Source organism: Callorhinchus milii, unplaced genomic scaffold (genome assembly GCF_018977255.1).
Source record: "Callorhinchus milii isolate IMCB2004 unplaced genomic scaffold, IMCB_Cmil_1.0 Scaffold17, whole genome shotgun sequence".
Taxonomy (NCBI): Eukaryota; Metazoa; Chordata; class Chondrichthyes; order Chimaeriformes; family Callorhinchidae; genus Callorhinchus; species Callorhinchus milii.
In genome coordinates, this window is record NW_024704758.1 from 11,670,889 (window position 1) to 11,691,903 (window position 21,015).

The following is a 21,015-nucleotide window of genomic DNA, read 5'->3' on the forward strand; positions in this document are numbered from 1 at the left end:
GGCTGCAAGCAGCGGTCATTGCAAATGCAGTATAGAATAAATTCACTTGCAATTAATGACAATGCAATCTCATGGCATTTTACAATTTACTGATGACAAGTTTTGCGTTCACGAGCTAATAGCATTCAGGCCAATCGAGTGTTCGTAAACAAGCAGACTTGTAAAAACTTGATAGATGGATCTGGAACAATGTAAAATACTGTGCATCGAAACAGAGAATGTCAAGCACAGGTACACATAATTGGGTGTCCATTGGCAAAGATGGGAAAGGAGGATCTAGGCACGATTATAAAGCGTTCACTGAAAGAGTTTAGTCAAGCACTCACTCTGATCCATTTCATTTTATGTCAAAACATTGGTAAAGCTATACTTAAAATACTGTGCACAAGTCTGAGTAGATTGCCGTTGATTATGATTACGACATAATGTTGAACCGAAATTGTCATAAATGGAATACTGTACGCACTCTTATATAGTGACATAATAAAGGGGTTTTAAAGCGCTTCGTGATTGATGATTGGAGCAGGTTGTCAGGAAGAGTTTTTCAAACAACGTTAGAGCACGTCTTAAACTGTTGAAAAAAAAACGTTTGATGCTGTGCTTGGAAGAAAGTAGGGTGAGTATTCTGAAAAGCTAAGATCAAGTGGGCTGAACGATTTACTTCATCCTAACTCATCTTGTGATCTTATAAAGTGACTTATTGGATATCACTTCCTTAATGATTGTCTTTCTTCCAGAAACTGGTATTTTCTTTTATTATCTTATTCTAATTCAGTAACTTCCAACTCAAGTAAAGTAACACTTGGAATTGGTGACCAATTAATTAACAGTTAAGTGGCACCTCAACTGGAGTTTAACTTTTTCCCCAATAGATCAAAATTTTTGGCTCTTGGTAAAACAAAAATAAAAGATTGTGCCACAAACCAGGGAAATATTACAAAATACATTGTAAAATGATGTAAATCGTCTAATATGTACTGTAATAAATGTACTTTATTCAACTGCCAAGCAGGAAACTGAATTAGCTTTGCTTTAGGCTTAACATTCTGATCTCTGGTTGATACCTTTATATTGGTTTTAATCGAGGCCAAACGCCGAAAGGTTTATGTACCAAAACTGAAGTAATCAAGCAGAAATGTGACTCACTGAAAAAGCATCATGTGGTTTTTGATTCATAACCCACTCTGAGTAACCAAAGTAAAAATAACAACTTTCAAGTCTGTCAGTGAACAATGGCCTAAATGTATGAGTTATTTAAAGAGCACTGTGCTTTTGTACTCATCCAATACTTTGAAGAGGCTGCTGTACAACTCAGTCAACAGTTGCATTCACCTCAAAGAATTCAAGGGCTCATTTTTTAGATAATTGGATCCCATGCATATAGGAACCTGTCCAATTATTAACTGTCTGAGAGTTTAGAATATTAATTAAATTAATTACAAAAATACTGAATTGTAAATTACTATCATACTGTGGTTCAATGGCCAGGACAATCTTTAACCTATGAAAGAGAGCTGAAGAGAGTTAGCAGTTAACAGATGGGCTTCATTGAATCTCTGGTTTCAATTCCATTTGTTGTTGTAACCCTATGTCAATAATACACAGGTATCATCACTTTGGATAGCAATCACTGACTAAGCGATCTTGCATTGAATATTCTGTATATATCTATTCATTCAGGGACAACCATCAGTGTCAGTCAACAGGACCTGAGCTACAGTTTTGTTGAAAATTATCGAGCAGGATTTTTTTTTCCCCGGAGCAGCACAGAAAACAAAATATGCCTCAGTTTGTAAATCCAGGTGTGGGGACTTTTGCATCTTGGGACTATGTGGTTTTTGCAATGCTTTTTATCATCTCTTCAGGGGTAGGGATCTTTTTTGGCATCAAAGAAAGAAATAAGATGTCCTCCCGATTGTTCCTGATGGGAGACAAACAGATGGTTTTTGGTCCAATGGCTCTCTCCCTCACTGCCAGCTTCATGTCTGCAGTTACGGTGTTAGGAGTGCCTTCTGATATCTACCGATTTGGTGCTTCCTACATCCTCTTCTGCATTACCTTCATTATTGTCGTCTCAATCACAGCAGAGTTCTTTCTACCAGTCTTTTACCGATCGGGAATCACCAGCACGTACGAGGTAAGATTTAAACGGGCAAAAAAATGTTTTTAAGGCATCATTCACTCAATGGCAGGTTGACTTTGCATTGTGCTAGGTGAAAAGATTGACACGCACACACACACACAATTACAGGTCACAGTTACTAGGTAAGGTACAGAATATAATGTACAAGAACATAGTGCACTTCTACCAAAACCAATGTAGTGTAAATCCCACTCTTCACCATTTTCCTTAATTGTACAAAAGCTGTGCTAAACTGGATAAATTTAACAGAGACCTCTAAAATTGAAGATAGGCATGATAAAATAAAGCAAGAATAATCTTGTGTGCATTTGCAGATCAAATTACTTTTGATGATGATTACTAACACACATGCATTCAATTATATGACCTACTTTTCAATTTATCTTCCAGTATTTGGAACTGAGATTCAACAAGGTGGTTCGTATTGCTGCTATACTTATGTACATACCGCAAACTGTAAGACAGAACAGTTACCCAAACTAAATACATTTATATGCATATTTAACATTCAAAGTAAAATAGTAATTCAACAAATGATTGTTTTACTTGCAGATTCTCTACACAGCAATTGTGGTTTATGCCCCATCTCTGGCATTAAATCAAGGTAAATACAACAAAATGTTAATTGTTGTACATGAAACAAATATTGAGTTACAGCTTTGTTTAAGACACTAACTCGTGCAACAAAAACCTCTTGGAGGTACACAATTAAACTCAATTAAATATAATCCTTATGCTGAATCAGAAGTGAATTACAATATCCACCAATATCTACAACCGATATCTGAAATGTGTATTTTTAAGATTATGTTCATCTACCAGCAATATTTTTAGACTGGAGAAGGCAGGAGGGATAATTCTTCAAAACGTTGCAATTTTCTGCAAAGGGAACAGTTAGGTCTTTCAAAGATTTGAAAGTATCCTAAAGTTATATAGTTCTCGGGATGAATCGATTGCATAGTTTTAAAACCATTAAAGTGTGAATTCATGCACTAAGGATCCAAAAATAGCAAAACAGAATATTTTCTAAATGGTGAGAAACTAAGAACTGTGGAGGACCAACAGGATTTGGGAGTCCATGTACATAAATTACTAACAACAAGCTCACAGGTACAAAAAGTTATCAAAAAGGCTAATGGGATGTTGGTCATTATCTTAAGGGGAAGATAAAGGAGAGGAAATGATGCTTCAACTGTATAGAGCCTTAAGGTTAAATTATGAGGACAGGTTGCATAAACTGGTCTGTATTCCCTTGAGTTTAGAAGGGTGATCTAATAGAGGTTTTTAACATAATTAAAGGATTCAATAGGGTAGATACAGAGAAACTATTTCCTCTGGTGGAGAAATCCAGAACAAATGGCATAATCTTTAAATTAGAGCTTGGCCATTTAGGAGCGAAATCAGGAGGCAGTTTCCACCTAAAGGATAGGGAAAATTTGGAACTCTTGCCCTTAAAAGGCTGTGGATGCTGGATCCAATAAAATTTTCAAGACTGAGCTGTTTCTATGTTCCTAATATAAAGTTGGCCGCAATCCCAGAGTTCTGAGTCCATTAGAACCAATTGGAATAGTAACTATAAAATCTGTCATTTGCTGTACTCCCAGAAGCAATGACATATAAACACTAGTCAGTGTTCAAGTCTTAATGCGAGGTTCTCCATCTTTTTGATATTCAAAAGAAATCTCAGGTGATTTTCAAAATTAATGTAACTAAGTAAATTCATTCTTCTCTTCTCTACAGTGACTGGATTTAACTTATGGGGTTCAATAACTGCAACAGGAATTGTTTGCACCTTCTACCTCACCCTGGTACGTAAGAGTTTACATTAATTAATTAACAATTAATTAATTAACAATCAGATAGCTGTGCACTCAGCAAGACACTTTTGTTGCAAGTTCGCAGAAATAATGTTGAGCTCGAATGAAAATCGACTCCGTTTTTTCATCTGTAAAAAAGCTATTTTTACATTAAGCCAAATAGGCTAATCAATCATTACTATTGGCGCTTTGCCTTAATTGTCTGTTTTAAATATGCCAGCAGTAACTGCGAGATAAATAACTGAGAAAAGGCAGGGAAATGGGATTAGAAAGATAAATGTCTGCCATGAAAATGGTGAAGCAAACTCAATGGGCCAACTCCTTGTACCTAACCAACTTTACTGGTACTGCATAGTTTCAGTTCCTTGCATTTTGATATAGCACTTCTCACGTCTTCTAGACATCTCAAAGCGCTTCACAGAATATAATGTAAAGTGAATTGATTGTATATTTGTGGGCAAAACGCAGCAGCCAATTGTGCACAGCAGTGTCCCACAAATAGTCGTGGATTGAAGTCACCAATTTTGTTATTGTTTTTTTTCTTGAGGGATTATTATCAGGTGTGTGGAGCAAGGAAACTTGCCCAACGTTTTGCTCTGCTGGGAATTGAAACCAGGTCTCTCGCTTGCGAGGCGAGTGCTCTAAGCCTGAGCTACAGGACTCCACGTACATATATTGTCATGCTTGAAAACACGTTTACAGGAAAACAAGTCACTATATTTACTGTAACTTTAATTGAGTGAACTATTAACAGTTTTCTCAATGAAATATAAAAGTTTAAATTAAAATTTTCGAACCTTTTATAAATGTTTTCTGGGCTCGCAAATTGATTCCACCTTTTCAATAGCAACTAATTGATTTTCTTTCAAAAATAGATTTATTTTATAAGGCTGAAGTTTCACCCATCACATTAATGTCTTTCTGAATATTCAGGGTGGTTTTAAGGCAGTGGTGTGGACAGATGCTTTCCAGATGCTTGTGATGCTGTTAGGATTTTTAACAGTTCTCACTCAAGGAACTATTAAGTTGGGAGGAAGTACTAACATGTGGAATATCGCAAAGAGAGCAAACAGGTTGAATGCAGTCGAGTAAGTAAAAAAAGTCACATGGATCAAAATCATGAAAACAGAAAATAAACTGAACTTTTTTTGTAGAGCAAAAAATGTAGCTCTGAACTTGCTACTGCATTTGACAGAATTCAATACATGGAAATGATCTATTTTATCTGTGAAGCCAACGGATTGAACATCTTGCCTGTACTCTGGTGCCTTTGTCAAAGATCCGCACACAAACACACAAAAAGTTGAGGAAGTTTAAAATCAACAGAATAAGCTAAACTGTAACAAATCAAGAATGGGTCACTGTTTAAAATAAAGTTAACATTCCAGGTAGTTCAATCAGTTGGGAACCTGACTTAGACCCTCAGGTCCCAGGTTGGAAATTTCAATGCAGCATTCAGTTGTTCAGTCTTTAACGGCTGATAAAAATGAGTAGCTTCTGAAAATATTATGGGTGGTGGAGAGGAGAAAGAGCAAGATCTCTCTGGGCTCTTTGGATATACAACTGACAAAGCCAGGTACGTCTGCAATGATGCAAAGCACTAATAATGATTGACTCACCTGATTGGTTTGCCAGTGAGACTTGGAGTTGTAGATAGGTTTTCAACCCCATGAGCCGAAGTTCTAACAAGAGAGGCTGGTGCTTGCTAAAAAATACTACACTGCAAAATTATTTTAACAAAAAGATTTTTTGATGTTAGGTGAATATTAAAATGCTATAACCGATTAACAGATAGCAAAATGGCACATGCATAAATGAGTTAAGTAAAAGAACGCTTGGAAACTGGTCACTGGTGATTGTTTCAATTTACTCTAAGGTTTTCCCGTTTCTTAATAAGTCCTCACATGAGCCTAAATGAGCTCTGAAGTGCTGCCAAATGTTGAACATCTTAAGGTTATTGCACTCCAGCTGTTAAGTCGATTGGAGCCACTTTTATTGGCTGCTCATTGTTTTTTTGTGTGCCATGACTTAAATAAGCTTCCATTCAGTTAAATCTAGCTATCAAATGAAAACCAACTTTATAAAATGACAATTAAATATGACCCATTTTCAAATCTAAAAGCTTTCTACTACATCTATTCCTAATACTTATTTTAGAAATTAGACAATCTAGTAGGAACGTTTAGTGAGAATAATAATAATAATAATAATAATCCTTGCATTTGATATAGCGCTTTTCACGTCGGGAGGACGTCCCAAAGCGCGTCACAGCACACACTGTAAAGTGAATTGACTATATATTTGTGGGCAAACGCGGCAGCCAATTGCGCACAGCAATGTCCCACAAACAGTCGTAGAGAACAACAGAACTGAGCAAAATATGGATTCAATTGAATTGACTGAAATTTTAATTAGTTTTTCCACAGATCCTTTGAGGCGTCATAGCTTTTGGTCAATTGTTGTAGGAGGCTCATTTACATGGCTAGGAATTTACGGAGTGAATCAGTCCATAATTCAACGATGCATATCCTGTAAATCAGAAAGACATGCAAGAATGTAAGTCATGATTTTTTTTGTCAAACTGATATAGAGAAATATTTTATTGGGGAGGGGAGGAGGAGAGAATTTGTGATATCAAAGTCATGAACAACAGTCAATTCAGGCTGATCACAAGCCTTTGACCATATACAACTCCACCAGTGGCAAGGATATGGTCCCTCTATCAGTTATTAAATCGAGAACTTTGATTCATTGCATTACCGCTGGATTTAGGAATCACTCGCATTAAAGAAACAAAAATGGTGCAATTCTCTGAAAGGCAACACTAGTTCAGGTTATAGATTCAGGCAATTTCTTTTTACAAAGTAACATGTGAAGCTTCATAAAATGAAATTCTGGCCTTGACAATCCAAGCATCAATTCAGAATGGCTGAACATAGTACACATATATTAATGATTCCACTAAATGCAATTTCTACAGACAAAACATTACGATTGTAAAACAAGGTTCAGATCTGTGTTGCATTTTTTTAGAAAAACTCCCAAATCCAAATCAAGAACTCTTGTTTGTATTTAAATAACATATGTTGTCTGTAACATTGATTAAGACTTATATGCTTTCCTTTCCTAGTGCATTGTATCTGAATTTAGTTGGTCTCTGGGTGATCACTATCTGTGCTGTGTTTAGTGGACTACTTATGTTCGTGCACTACATAAACTGTGATCCATGGACTGCTGGATTCATTTCAGCACCAGATCAAGTAAGGACACTCTGAATGAATCTCTCTTCAGGTTTAAAAAAAAACACTCAGATCACATCAATCTAGTAACAATGCAGAATAATATCAAGAATGTTGAAGGGTAAATAATAATTCTTGTATTTATTTGATATAAATAATCCTTGCAGTTGGTATTGAGCCTTCCATGTCAGGTGAGTGCCTCAAATGCAAGGATTATTATAATCATCAAAACTAGCCCCAAGTTTACAAAGGTTTTCTATACCATACATGATATCTATAAACTGCTGTAAAGTTTTTTTTCCAATATTGATCTTTTTCATGTTCACATAAGTGAAAAATAAAGAATAAGCATATTTTAATGACACAGGTAATTCAGAAATAATTCCTGCCACCATAAATCATATTTAAGTGGATGCTGCCTTAATTAGCATTACAGCTTCATTCTGAAAAAAATAATCTTGCTCTGCTAGATAATTTTTATTCAACTCTTTTTTAAAAAATAAGTTTCATTGAAAGACTGTGGTAATAATAATCCTTGCATTTGATGTAGCATCATTGAGCTGTTTGAACGTGCTTCACAGAATATAATTTAAAGTGAATTGACTGTATATTTTGTGGGTGAAACTAGTAATGCTGTACCTTAGTTTACTAAATTACAAGTAATTTAGAAAACTAAGAGTCACAGAGGCTGTGCAATTCACAACGAATGTCATGTTTGTGTAATGCTATATCAATTGCCTTGCTTGGAATCGCACATCACAGAACTGTCTGACATTTAAGCTCCCCTACTATTATATGTGAAGCAGCTCAGCAGTTTAGAGCCAGACAAGCAGGTCAGACTTGTTTTTTTCAGAAAAACAACACTTGAATGAGCCATACTCACAAAGCTGACTTTATGCCTTCTTAAACCCTGGGCATTATAATCTGCATCACTGGAACTCAGTTTACTTATCAATGTATTTATGCTTTGGAGAAAAAATATTAAAATGCAAACCCTATAGTTTTTAAATTCAGCCATTAAATTTCTTTTTTTAAAGTTGATGCCTTATTATGTCATGGATATATTGGGAAACCAACCAGGTCTTCCTGGACTGTTTGTGGCTTGTGCATTTGGTGGTACTCTTAGGTGTGTATACTTTTATATGTTCCTCTAATAATTCCAATATACAAATCAATCAAACTATAAAGCTAGCTTTTGTGCATGTTGTGGTTATCACCACTATATCCTCTAGCGCTCTGATCACCACTGCATTTTCTAGTGCTTTACTCTGCATGGGAGACGTATATAAATGCAAGTTGTTGTTGTATATTTTTACCATAGCACTGTAGCTGCCAGTATCAATTCGCTTGCAACAGTAACGCACCAAGACTTGGTTAAGGGTTTATTCCCCAACAGCTCGGAAAAGTTGAGCTTTTTTATCAGCAAAGGACTATGTGAGTATTTTTTGTATATAGTTAATTCACATTTACTTTAAAAAACCAAACGAAGCCTGTGGGGTAGAAGAATTTAATTTCCATAGTTTGTTCAGAGAAATAATCCTCTCCTACCATGCGCCACATAGGTATGGTGAAAATTCCAACTTATACCATTGCATCTATTTTATTCCTTTGCTAGAGATGCTCCCCTGCCTTCCACCAGCAACATCTGGTTAATCCATCATCACTATTAATAGCTTATGTTCAATGGCTAGTTAATAAAATAAAACAATTATTTACCATTAGAAGTTGAGCTGAACTTTACAGCATTTCAGTAGAGATGTAAGACCTTGAATAGATTCTCGGAATCTCTGCGGAACAATTATTCTGTGGCTTCTGACGAGGAAAGTAGGAAATATTACAAAATAGATTTCTTCACAAGACAATATCGCACGATTCCAGTGGACCTGGTTAAGAAGTCTGGTTGGGAGGAAAGCTTTACTATTTATTCAACTTTTAATATGCGGAGCCATCTGCTAACCTGTATTTTTTCCCCATTATTTTCCAGGTCTACTATTTGGTGCAATATGCACTGCAATGGCAGCAGCAGCCTCCTTAATGGGAGGAATTATACAGGTAAACAATGTACACTATTTCAATTTTTACAGAAATCTTTTCCCACCTATCTATGACACATTGTGTTACTACCCAAATGTTTACAGCCTAGAAATCTGTCAAAGACATTTACTCTCCAAGTCCAAACTCTTGAGTTTCTATGCTGTACCAGATGGAATTTCACAGATTGAATGTTACATATTAACAATGTATTTTGGTTCACACACACTGTTGCCTCTACAAATGTTTAATCATTTAGTGTCCGGTTCAGTTCTACATCTCTTCATTTTATTATCCACAGTATCAGAGTTCATGGAACACAAAACTTAAGCTTCAAATAATGCATTTGGTTTTGGGTTCCTATGAATTTATTTTTCTAAAATAATGTTTCATGATGAAAAATTTCTGCCTAGTTCCGCTGTCCAACTTTTGTTCCCAAGTTCTAAAAGTCACACACTGCAGACCCGTAATGTAGTCTTCATTGGTCTGATGTGCTTCTGAAGCCAACCTGGTTATACATTGGGGAACAGGTGAAACAGAAGACAGCAGCATCCTCATAGCGTTTTTCAGGACACAGTTCAGGACTTTCGCTTCTGGCTGATATGGTGATGGGTATCTGCATGTGTCAGACATCCAGCTGACCAGAACAAAGATCACTAAATAGGAAGCGTAACTCTGGATCTGGAAGGATCTCTTATAAGGGATGGAAATCAGGCAGAACATTGACATCTCACCCTTTTGAGCTTGAGAACTTTTCCTCACCTTAAAAAATGCAATACTCAAAAGGAAAGGCCAACATATATAAATATGCTCTGAACTCACGATCCTGTTTTGACTTACAGGCTGCACTCAGCATTCATGGCATGTGTGGAGGCCCTATGCTCGGACTATTCTCATTGGGTATTTTATTCCCTTGCTCACATTGGATTGTGAGTACATAAGAGTAAAAAAATCAGTAGTTTTGTTCCATTGGCTCTTGTTGTGCACAATAATGTTTAAAACTATGGATTCTCTGTACAGGGTGCTCTTGGAGGGTTCATCATTGGAATATTAATGTCTTTCTGGCCTGCCGTCAATGCATTTATTTATCCTGCACTACCAAGAAATACACTACCCTTATTTTTAAACACAAGTGGCTGCATACCACTGAACACATCGGATTCGTATTCCAGTGTAAACCCCATATTAATTCAGCGAATCTATAGGTAAGTTTGCATTTCCCAAACAAACTTAACGTTTACAATAATTAAATCAAGTTGCATGCGTTAACAATACTCTTGTTTCACTAGACCTCCTCTGGCAGACAGCTGGTATGCCATATCCTACCTATACTATAGTGCTCTAGGATTCCTGGGGTCACTGGTAGGTGGACTGCTAATCAGCTTCATATCAGGTTTGTTCTAATCAGCCAATCCCTGAAATCTGAATGTTGTTTGCATCAAAAAAACTCCAATCCCTCTCACGTAGCTCAGTGGAGTCCAGTAATAATAATAATATTAATAATCCTTGCATTTGATATAGCGCTTTTCACGTCAGGAGGATGTCCCAAAGCGCTTCACAGAACACATTGTAAAGTGAATTGACTTTATATTTGTGGGCGAACGCGGCAGCCAATTGCGCACAGCAATGTCCCACAAACAGTCGTAGATTGAAAATGACCACTTAAAGGGCAGTATCTTCACTTAAACAAAACTGCAGTAAAACACAAGTCTGATCTGTATAAAGGGTTTAAACGCCCAAGTCGACCATCTGCACAAGTCCTGTTCAATTTTCTATTAAATTCACTTGAATTTAAATGCACCAGTTGAATTAGTAATGAATACCAGGTAAAGTGAGGAGCACTCGCCTTCCATCATTTCTCACATGTAGTTGACCAGCCTTTGAGCACAGCACTGAACATCTTATGGCTCTAGTCTCGGGTGATTCATGCCAATCTGGCCACCCTTTAAGAACACCTACAGACCCAGTGGAGATAGGTCCCTCTACTACATGGCTCGCTGAATGCCAGACATCTGATTATGGTCAGCAAGATGGCGGAAGGCAATTCTACTGAGACGCCACCAGTAGCTCAGTGGTTAGAGCACTCGCCTCGCAAGCGAGAGACCTGGGTTCGATTACCAGCAGGGTGAAACCTTGACCAAGTTTCCTTACTTCACATGCCTGATAATAATCCCTCAAGAAAAAAAACAATAATAAATTGGTCATTTCAATCCATGGCTGTTTGTGGAACACTGCTGTGTGCAATTGGCTGCCACATTTCACCCACAAATATACAGTCAATTCACTTTACATTATATTCCATGAAGCTCTTTGAGACGTCTAGAAGACATGAAAAGCACTATATCAAATAATAATAATAATAATCCTTGCATTTGATATAGCGCTTTTCACGTCGGGAGGACATTCCCAAAGCGCTTCACAGAACACACTGCAAATGCAAGGGTTATTATTTTATTTTATTTATGTAAGATTTTCTAAAAAGAACTATTTTATGCAATGTAGTTCATGGTCTGATAATGACTAAGCAATGTGGATGAGACATCTAATGCCTTGGCAGCGAAGTTCAGCACTAAAATGACATGTCAGAAAATTTGATGACTTCACTGTACAGAGGTCTCAGGTTCAAGGCTTCAGGCTGCCTGATATAAACTGCAATGAGAGTGTCTGTGTCTCAATTGAGTGACTGGAGGGAAAAAAAATCAGGGCACAGCTTTGCAGCCCATCAAGAGAAGAAAGGTCAACAGCCAAAAACAAGGAAGCTTAAACAGAAGTTTTAAACAAATAAAACATTTTCAGTTGCTATTTCACAACGTAAGTCAGTAGTAAAATTTTGAGTGGATGCACAGAAGTACTAACACAACTTACTGGAAACTCTGATCTCTGTTCCAGGATCTAAATATAACAAAGAAGTGAAGCCGTCATTGATGAGACCGGTCACTGGTCTGTTTCAGTTTTGGTCATATAACTGGTGCGACAGACAGCACGAGGAAAGCAAACCAGAGGTTAGATTCATAACCAACACTTCATCTAAGGAGTGCATTACTTAACCTTACTTAACTTTAACTGATGCATGTTTTATCACAACCGTAAATGTTGGCTCGAGCTGCTCACAAAAATAAAGGCAAGTTGAAGTTTATCTTCATCTGATATAGAGTCAAGAGGCAATCTGTAATTACTTACTCAAGCTGTTAAGGGTCTCGAGTGAGATGAGGTTGGCCGGGGTGGGGGATGGGGGTAAGAAGATAACAGTTTGCAGCAGTTTGATATCCCTTGCAACTGTGGAGACTTAAAGCACAGAAATCCTATTCGCTACCCCACTGTAAATGCAAGTTGTTATTGTTTACCTCTCTAAGAACAATTAAAAAGTTTATGGGCCCTACTGTGGACCGCTCAAAACCTTTAGAATCAACTGCATAACTGCATTTATACTGCAGCTAATGATATCTAAACCTTGTTTGAATCAAATTCCACAACTGCACATTTAGTATGGAAAATTTGATGGGAAAGTGCTTTATAAATTCACCACAGTAGTCTCCGAACTGGCCGTTATTACGGTTCTGACATTTGTAATTATTTCTTCCCAGGACGACAATGAGAAAGAAACTGTGGATAATGCCCAAGTAATGACAGGATCAGAAAGCGAGCTCCAGCAGATGTCTGATCAAGCCTCAACAAGACCTTTACCTGTGATAAGCCAGAACAGCATGATAATATTGGAGTCACAAAAACTCATATTTTTAACTTCCATAGGAAATTTTTTAAAATGTGAATTTATAATAGATAACTTATCATTATAATCAAAACAAAGAGCGAGGCCAAAATTCTCTTGGTTATTAAAAATGATCTTGTAAACCCATGTTAAGGTCTTCATCTCATTAATTTGAATGGTTTCTCATGTGTGTGAAATTTTTCAATATTGAGTGTGTGAAGTAAAAACGAAACAGTGACACAAGGAAGCACTTTCAATGGAGTTTTTGACTCATTATCAAGATTTATTTAAACTTTCCTGGATTCTGCGGCAACATGGACTGATAAGACATCTTCGGGAGACAGGCCATCTTCAAAATTTAGCAAGAATTAACATTCTTTCCTTCACAGCCAGAAAGCAGAAGTCTACAAATAAGGACAGGAGAGCAGTGCTTGAAGTCAGACCCATCACTATAATCACAATAACACCAGATCAGACAGGTACCCACTAATACCTCTGGTAATGTGCATTCAAGGCTGGTATATTTCAGGAAACCTGCTCAAAGGCTTCATTCAGCAAAGGCTTTAATAAGGGTTTTAACAAGGTAAATTGTTGATTTTTTCATTTGCTTCTGATAGATCTTCGTTCAGATTTGCAGGAAACTAAATATTGGGCAAGAAAAAAAAAGCTGTTGGTTTTGTAAAGAAATTTTATCTATTAAAGAACCACAAGATAGCCGCTTACATTAGCAACCTGAGAACGTTTTTGCCTTCAGCATAGGTGTACATGTGATCCAACTACTATTGAAGCACTGAGGAGATCTAGCAGACAGCTGGCTGTTGAACCCTCCAGTGCTAAATTCTATTAATAGAGCATCTCCACAGTAATAAAAATGTCAACAGTGGAATTACATTAAAATTAGAACAAACTCGCAAAATTGATAATAGCAATATCATTATTTCGGACCCGACACAAAGCTACTAACATTTTTACAAGCTGGTGCTAAGAATAAAGCTATAGAATTGCTAAGAAGCCGTCCATGGTTGCCAATATACAGTATTTTTACATCCTTTTTTGTTAAACAACCTCTAGTCCTTATAAACTTTAATAATAATAATCCTTGCATTGGTATAGCACCTCATCGTTTCAGAAAGACCTTTCAAAGCGCATCACAGGGTTTACTGGGAAATGGAGCGACTGATCTGTAGGTAAACATGGCAACACAATTGCATGCAGCAATGACCCATCTTTTTATTATTATTAATAATAAAATAATTACTTTTAGTTTAGAGCCTTTCACATTGGGAGGACATCCCAAAGTGCTTCAGGGGATGTACTGCAAAGTGGACTTACTATGCATTTTGTGGGCACTTTAATTAGTAGATAATACCATGAGCTGCTAATTAATTTGAGAGATACATTTGGATTAAGGAATACAAACCAGGTTAACCATGATCAAACCAGGAGAGAGCTTCTTTGATATAGCAACAACAGAGCAGTACCTTTATGTCCTTCTGAATAACAAGGCTGATCAAACCTAAAATTAACACGATCGAGGGATGGGATGATGATCTGAATTAAATAATATGTTATTTTAACAGAAAATGTACTTAATGCCTATTTTTAAGCATTAACCAAAAGCAATTCTTGTAAAGTTTTAATCTCCCGTGTCTAGTTTTGTGTAAAAGGTCGATCAGTACAGTGCATGTTTCAACTCACTGAATCAAAACACCATTGTGCATCAGAACTTTATTCATGAAAAATGCAATATCGAAATTTATATAGTCATTACAATTTTCTTTATACATGTAAGTTTTACAAAATACTGCAACAATATTTTGCAAATATTAGAATAATGCAGCCCAATCAAAAATAATTACATTAAATGTTACAGCACAGAAGCATGCCATTTGGCTTAACTAGTCCATGCCAGTGTTCATACTCTACACGAGCCTCCACGCTGGAGAAAAACATTCTGGGAATGTTTTTCCCAGAAAAAAAAGTGAGCAGCTTATTGTTTTTCTGCTCTCTAGTGTCCTCAAAGAAAACATTTAGTGCTGTAACCTTGTATTAATTCTTTCAGAGGTGAAATGCAGCTCCTAGCTAATGATAAACAGTATGTGTTTTCTTCTGTCAGAGGTGCTAAAAAATCATGCATAACAGTCTTCACAAAGGGTTGCAGATGCTACTGGTGTGCCAGATTTTGTCTAAAGCATGATCCAGTGATAAAATTCACATTTGCAATCATGTAAATGTTGTTGGAACATATTGCATTATCAAACCATCATGCGGTTATTAAGTATATCTGCAATGTACATCATTATGTGACTTGTGGGCTGTACTGTAGAGGTGAGAAGGAGATGCTGCTCTTCTGATCATTCCCCCTTGCCCAACAGCAACAACAATAAACCTTTAACAAAGGGTATTTCAACACATGGCTCTTTTGTAAACAGAAAGGTACCGGAATACAGAAAACTGATCGCAGTAACTTTTTTTTCATATAAAATGTATTTTTTGTTATTTCCGAACCACAGCAGCAACCTGCTTATAAAAAGGTCTAAATAAATGCATGGAAAAGTTATCAATGCTTTGCACATGCAGCATAAGCTTCTTCAGCAGAGCAAATTGGTCTGTGACGAGAATAACATTGTGCAATAAGCATGCAAAGGTTCCCGAGGATGAAGGATCCTATATAAATTCTTAAACTGCATTCCATAAATTTCAGATCCTTGCCAATCCAGGGCTTTGAAATGAACAAATTTTAACTTCTAGCTGTAAACAAGGAGGTTACATTGTAAATTATCCATTGAAAACCCTCTCTCAAAAATAGGATGCAGGCAAGTTTGATAAAGTCCTTCTGTAAACAATCAGTAGGTGGGTTTGAGGATTTTTGTCCTCTCTCTTTAGCAATTGCCTTACCTCCCCTCAGGCCCTTTAACTGGAACCTGGCTGAACAGCAACTCATGCCTTGAATCTCAAGTGCCCCTTATTGACGTGTCAATACACCAACCAAAAGGCCAATTCCATTCCATGTCTTCATTCATTCTCTCCGACATATATTCAAGTCGCCATCAAATGTCAGGGGAACATCTACTTGATTACAACAGTATATTGCAAAACTTTCAACATCAGCGTCAAATCTGCAACAGTGTTTGGGGAATTATCTGTTTTGTGCCACATTTGACCAACATCTACTGCAATGAAGCCCATGCAAGTCTGCGTCTGGGAGGAAGAATTCTGCAATTCACATGCATCGGGCATTGGTTCATTCAGTTTGGAGTTTTTTTTCCTCTCACAACAAATGAGGAACTCAGGTGCAAATGGCATTTGCATAATATGGAAAGGCTTTCCCTACAGGCCAGGTTTTCATGTTGGAGATTAAGGTAAACAATGCTTTCTTGTTCAAAGACGAAGACATTTGGAACAAATTGGCAAAGCATGAACACTGAGAATGGTCTCTGGGGAATTGTGCTCCTATTACAAATATGAATTGATATAGATGGTAACAAAAAATGTTAAGGAAAAGAAGCAGCAGTGCTACATATAGGACCACAGAAATTGAGGCATGTTGCACACAACAGCACATGGAATACAGTATATGACTTGTGATTCAAAGATGTTAAGAGTTAAGGTGATGGAATTATCCTCAATAGAAGTTACCAACCTCAGAACATTACTGAGAATATTTGGAAGAATGAAAGGTTGACATAATTGTTATTGACATAATCAACAATTTAGCTTCCCCTTTTTTTAAAAAAATAGTTTTTTTTTTAAACAATGATTGTGAGAATAAGATCAAAGTTAATTAAGGAAGGAATAAAAAGTACACCTGTAAATAAAACCTGGCCTCCCCTTTCATCGCTTAAAACCATTTCTGAGCCACAAGCCAGCACTGTAGATGGTGACCATTTATGGAAGAGGTTTTGTGGTTTCTGACAATGAGAATAAGATGCATGCACTTTCTTTAAAATAGTCGTTAGAAATCTGCAAATTGAATAGATATGAAACAGATGCAACAAAATAGAAACTTAAAAATAATTTAATATTTTAGCAAACCAATAAGCACAAACAAACTCCAGATACAGCAGATAGACACTGGCTTCTGTAATAATATGTTTACAACAGTTTTATGAACAGATCTGAACAGGGCGTATTGTTATGCGAGCAAAATATATCAGGGCAATAACGTGATTTGAGAATAAATAGACTGCTTCACAATGCAATTGTGCAAATTTGTATTTATAGGACACATGCAGACAATCCAACTTAAGAGATCCATCCTGATGTTCTTAATATTAATTACTTGTAATTCCTGTTATATTGTGGGACAGCCTATTTAACCTTCCAAGCCTTTAGATTGAGCAAAACTATGGACAACATTAAAAATAAATGAGTAGCAATGGAAATCCTGCTAAACAATAATGTTGCCTAACCTCCTATGTTATGCTGCACCTGTAAGATCTAAACAAAGTTAACAATTGGGATCAGATTTGGAGAGAGAGAAAAAAAAACTGTTGCTGTTTGCTGTCAGTACTGAAGGCATTGCACTGGGATCAGATGAGGCAAAGCATCCTAATTTAGTCAGATCAAGGTCAAGTCAGTTCATACAAGTTATATTTGTCTTAAAATCTTAATCCTTTTTGACGCAAGTCAGATTTTAGCCTCAGCAGTTGAGATGTCCGTAATACAATCCTTGGTGGGGGGAGGTGAAAAAATGCCACATTTCAGATTAGATTTGATCATCACATTGAATCCGATATGAACTGACACATTATTCACCTCCTTACTTTTCCAATCTGATGCCATCAGGTGATAACAACTGAGAGTTGAGAGAAGCAACATCGAAAAGTGAACAGAATCTCATATGAAGAAGTTAGTGCAAGTCGACAAGGATTTATAGCTTGGGAGCAATATTGTTGGTCATATGTTATCAGAAAGAGATCAGATGATACTAACAGTGCATCTACTTATTTGTCAGACCTTTGGTACAGGTTAGGCTTTGTGGAGGGCTGAAGGGTAAAGCTTCGAGACATTTTGTATAGTGGCAAAAGTGAGGAAGTTTAAAGCAGAAAGCAGTCAAATCTTTCATGAAGGATGATGAAGAATGGACGGACGGACACATGGCTAAATCTCCGAGAGTACAAGCAGGACAAGAAAAAAAAACCTATGGAAGAAATGTGCGAGAGAGATCACACTGCACCACAGAGCAATGCCCAGTTACAGAGGTCATGTTGGTATGAACACATTTCGAACACAATAGCAAACAAAAGGTATAAATATCAGCCAAGTGTATAGTGCAAATCAATACGTACAGATTTTTTAAATTCTCTAAAGCTCAGTGCTGAAAGGTAGAGGTATAAGGTTTGATTTACTTTATTTTATGCTCAGGAGACTCACAGGGAAGAGGAGATTAGAATCGTTTTGATTGCTGCTATCCCTATTTAACACAGAGATGTGCTTTTCTAAATGTATCCAAATGTTTGGCTACAAGAAAATGAATGAATAACCTGATAAGGCAACGTTTGAAGCTGCAACTCTATCCTATTTGCCATCACCTTTACTTACACAGTACTGGAAAGGATCAATAAATATGATTTACAACCACCAGTGGAGGAAACATCATCTCACACCTATTGTAACTTAATTCAGTCTTTTTGCTTCAACTTTTAACCACAATAATATTCATTAAACATAATAGGAAAATTTCAGCAACTACAATATGCACGTAATACAACCCAGGTGAGACTTGCAGTGTCCGCTCATTCTAGATAACTTTGTGTTGACAGCTATAATGAATGAATAAGAATATAAAAGTAATTATCGTAATAACTAAGTGGTTCATTTTTTTGTAGACTGGAAGTTTTGTTCAATAATAATCTTTGCATCTGATATAGTGCCTTATCACGTCTTTGAGACGTCTCAAAGTGCTTTACAGGATATACTCTAAAGTGAATTGATTGCATATTTTGTGGGCAAAACCAGCAGCCAATTACACACAGCAGTGTCCCACAAACAGTCGTGGATTGAGTGACCAGATTATTATTATTATTTAACTGGCATAAAAGCACTGGTTTCAAGAAATTGTCTGAAATCCTTGACACTTCTATTCACCCAAAAATATTGTTGGGACAACAGCACTGATTACAGTAATGTGTTCAGAGTCCTATATTACATAAGGCTGGTTAGTGCTGCATAGTAAACAGCTGATTTGCACTAAATTCCTTCTTCATAACAAAACCCTGCAGATGGGTAAATCAGAACGTATTAAGCAGCCATATACATTAACAAGTTAATCCCAATGATTTGACAACATGGCCTTACTGCTATTGTGCCCAAGCATTGCTTAAGAGAGTTAATATAAAATTACTCGAAATGGTGTATAAATACCATTTTAAAAAAGATGTTGATGTGGTAGTCTTACAACAGACCTCTTTCCTTGACCCTTGCATTGCTGGATCAGTGGATACAATACCTGCATAGGTACTAACCTGACTTCCATACCTGTTGATCACAGGTCCTTTACAAGTCAAAAATCAATCAAAATCAGGAAACAACCATGATGTGGACGTCAAAAGATGTCAGATATGATTATAAGCACCCGAACGGATATAACAGTAAAAGCTCTCACATGTAATGCATTTTGTAAATTGAGGAAAAATAGATGCAACATGCAAGAGATTTCACCACAACTGACAGACTGGTAGCAAAAAATAACACACACACACACACACACACGAACGAGCTATGTTGGTATAAACTCGTAAACATTTGAAATAGAAGAGTCACACACTGGTACATAATAATAATAATAAATCCTTGCATTTGATATTGCGCCTCATCACGTCTTTGAGACGTCTCAAACTGCTTGACAGAATATACTGTAAAGTGAATTGACTATATTTTGTGGGGCGAAACGCGGCAGCCAATTGCACACAGCAACGCCCCACAAATAGTCGTGGATTGAGTGATCAATTTATTATTATTATTTATTACATAGCGTCAGATGCAAGCCATCTTAGTGCAGATCATCAGCTGCAGTGGGATCTACCTGCTTTCAGAAGCCAAGAAAACAATCCCGATGTGAGGAAATCCTGCGTAAACTATCAAACGCCTCACAGTTGATCACTGCATATCTGCAAGAACTTCCATTCCATATACAACTAACTGCTAATTCCCAAAGTATATTGCTTCATCGTTTCCAACTTGTACTAGTAACAAAGTGCATTATTGATCTTGCTTAGTCAAGTTCTAGGGTGTTTATTGATGGTGACAAGAGACTAAATGCAGAATGACAATTCCATTTCCCTGTGCACTGCATGTCAAAGCGCAGGAAGTTGCCTGAACTGAATGGTTATGCAGCACTCAACTCATAAGTGGCCAATGGAAGCACATTCATGGTACTTGCCAGTATATATGATCTGCCCATTGACCATGAGTGGAAAGAATGAAGCAGGATATGAAAGTGACGGTACTTTTTGGTTGGCCTCGGCAACCTGCAGCCTTCAATCATCTCTCAAGACGAACACCTTTTGCGAAAGGATTTTCTTTCCGCTTCCAACGGCGATACGTGAGCAAATATCGGTTGGTGCATCATCATATCAGCAGGTAGAACTCTCCCCTGGCCTCCAGCCTTGTGACATTTCTTGCACCGATCTGTTAGACATGAAACAGAGTGTGGGCAGCAGTGCTCCACTCCCTTCAGTCTTTCGTAAATATAAAAAGTATTATTAAACTTGCAAATAACATGTCCGGCGTAGCTGGCATCTCCATTCAGCTGTTGCAGTGCAATCCCCCGCCCCTCCCAATGGAGAACTTGCTCGTATCAACAGTCCTGTGCTCTGTGCTGTTAAGGCCATTCATGGTGATATCTTTTGCCGTTCTTCTTCCGCTCCTGCTGCAGGTGCTCCAACTCTGCCTCGTACATCATCTCCTGCACCAGGTACTTCTCTCGCCGCATTCGATCGCACAAGTCTTTGGGCATGTCAGGGATAAGGTAGGCTATGAAGGATTTTATCCCAAACACTAAGTGCTGAAAATGAAAAGGCAGAGAATAGTCTTTAAAATCTTCGCACACATTTTAAAGATCCCTCTGCCTCA

The 21,015-nt window shown here is 37.1% G+C and overlaps 2 protein-coding genes across 4 annotated transcripts in view; one reads left to right on the forward strand and one right to left on the reverse strand.

Annotated features, from left to right (window-relative positions):
- Positions 1 to 1,669: 1,669 nt before the first annotated feature.
- slc5a12 (solute carrier family 5 member 12) lies at positions 1,670 to 13,086 on the forward strand. Of its 3 annotated transcripts, none has more exons than XM_007887674.2 (15): positions 1,670 to 2,137; positions 2,534 to 2,599; positions 2,696 to 2,747; positions 3,884 to 3,951; positions 4,894 to 5,048; positions 6,376 to 6,516; positions 7,091 to 7,220; positions 8,237 to 8,325; positions 8,521 to 8,633; positions 9,184 to 9,251; positions 10,073 to 10,159; positions 10,251 to 10,435; positions 10,520 to 10,623; positions 12,120 to 12,232; positions 12,815 to 13,086. In XM_007887674.2, the coding sequence occupies exons 1-15, from the start codon at positions 1,781 to 1,783 to the stop codon at positions 13,025 to 13,027; spliced, it is 1,941 nt and encodes a 646-aa protein (XP_007885865.2). In that variant the 5' UTR covers positions 1,670 to 1,780; the 3' UTR covers positions 13,028 to 13,086. The 3 variants fall into 3 exon arrangements, with proteins under 3 accessions (XP_007885865.2, XP_042197529.1, XP_042197530.1); XM_042341595.1 differs by having other exon boundaries at positions 2,534 to 2,560; XM_042341596.1 differs by lacking the exons at positions 10,520 to 10,623; positions 12,815 to 13,086 and having other exon boundaries at positions 12,120 to 12,187.
- Positions 13,087 to 20,074: 6,988 nt separating this feature from the next.
- The window catches only part of ano3 (anoctamin 3), a 55,354-nt gene continuing 54,413 nt past the window's right edge, over positions 20,075 to 21,015 (reverse strand). The window contains exon 27 of the mRNA XM_042341600.1: positions 20,075 to 20,947. Within this exon, the coding sequence (XP_042197534.1) occupies positions 20,765 to 20,947 (183 nt within the window). The 3' untranslated portion in view covers positions 20,075 to 20,764. The remainder of the gene's footprint in view (positions 20,948 to 21,015) is intronic.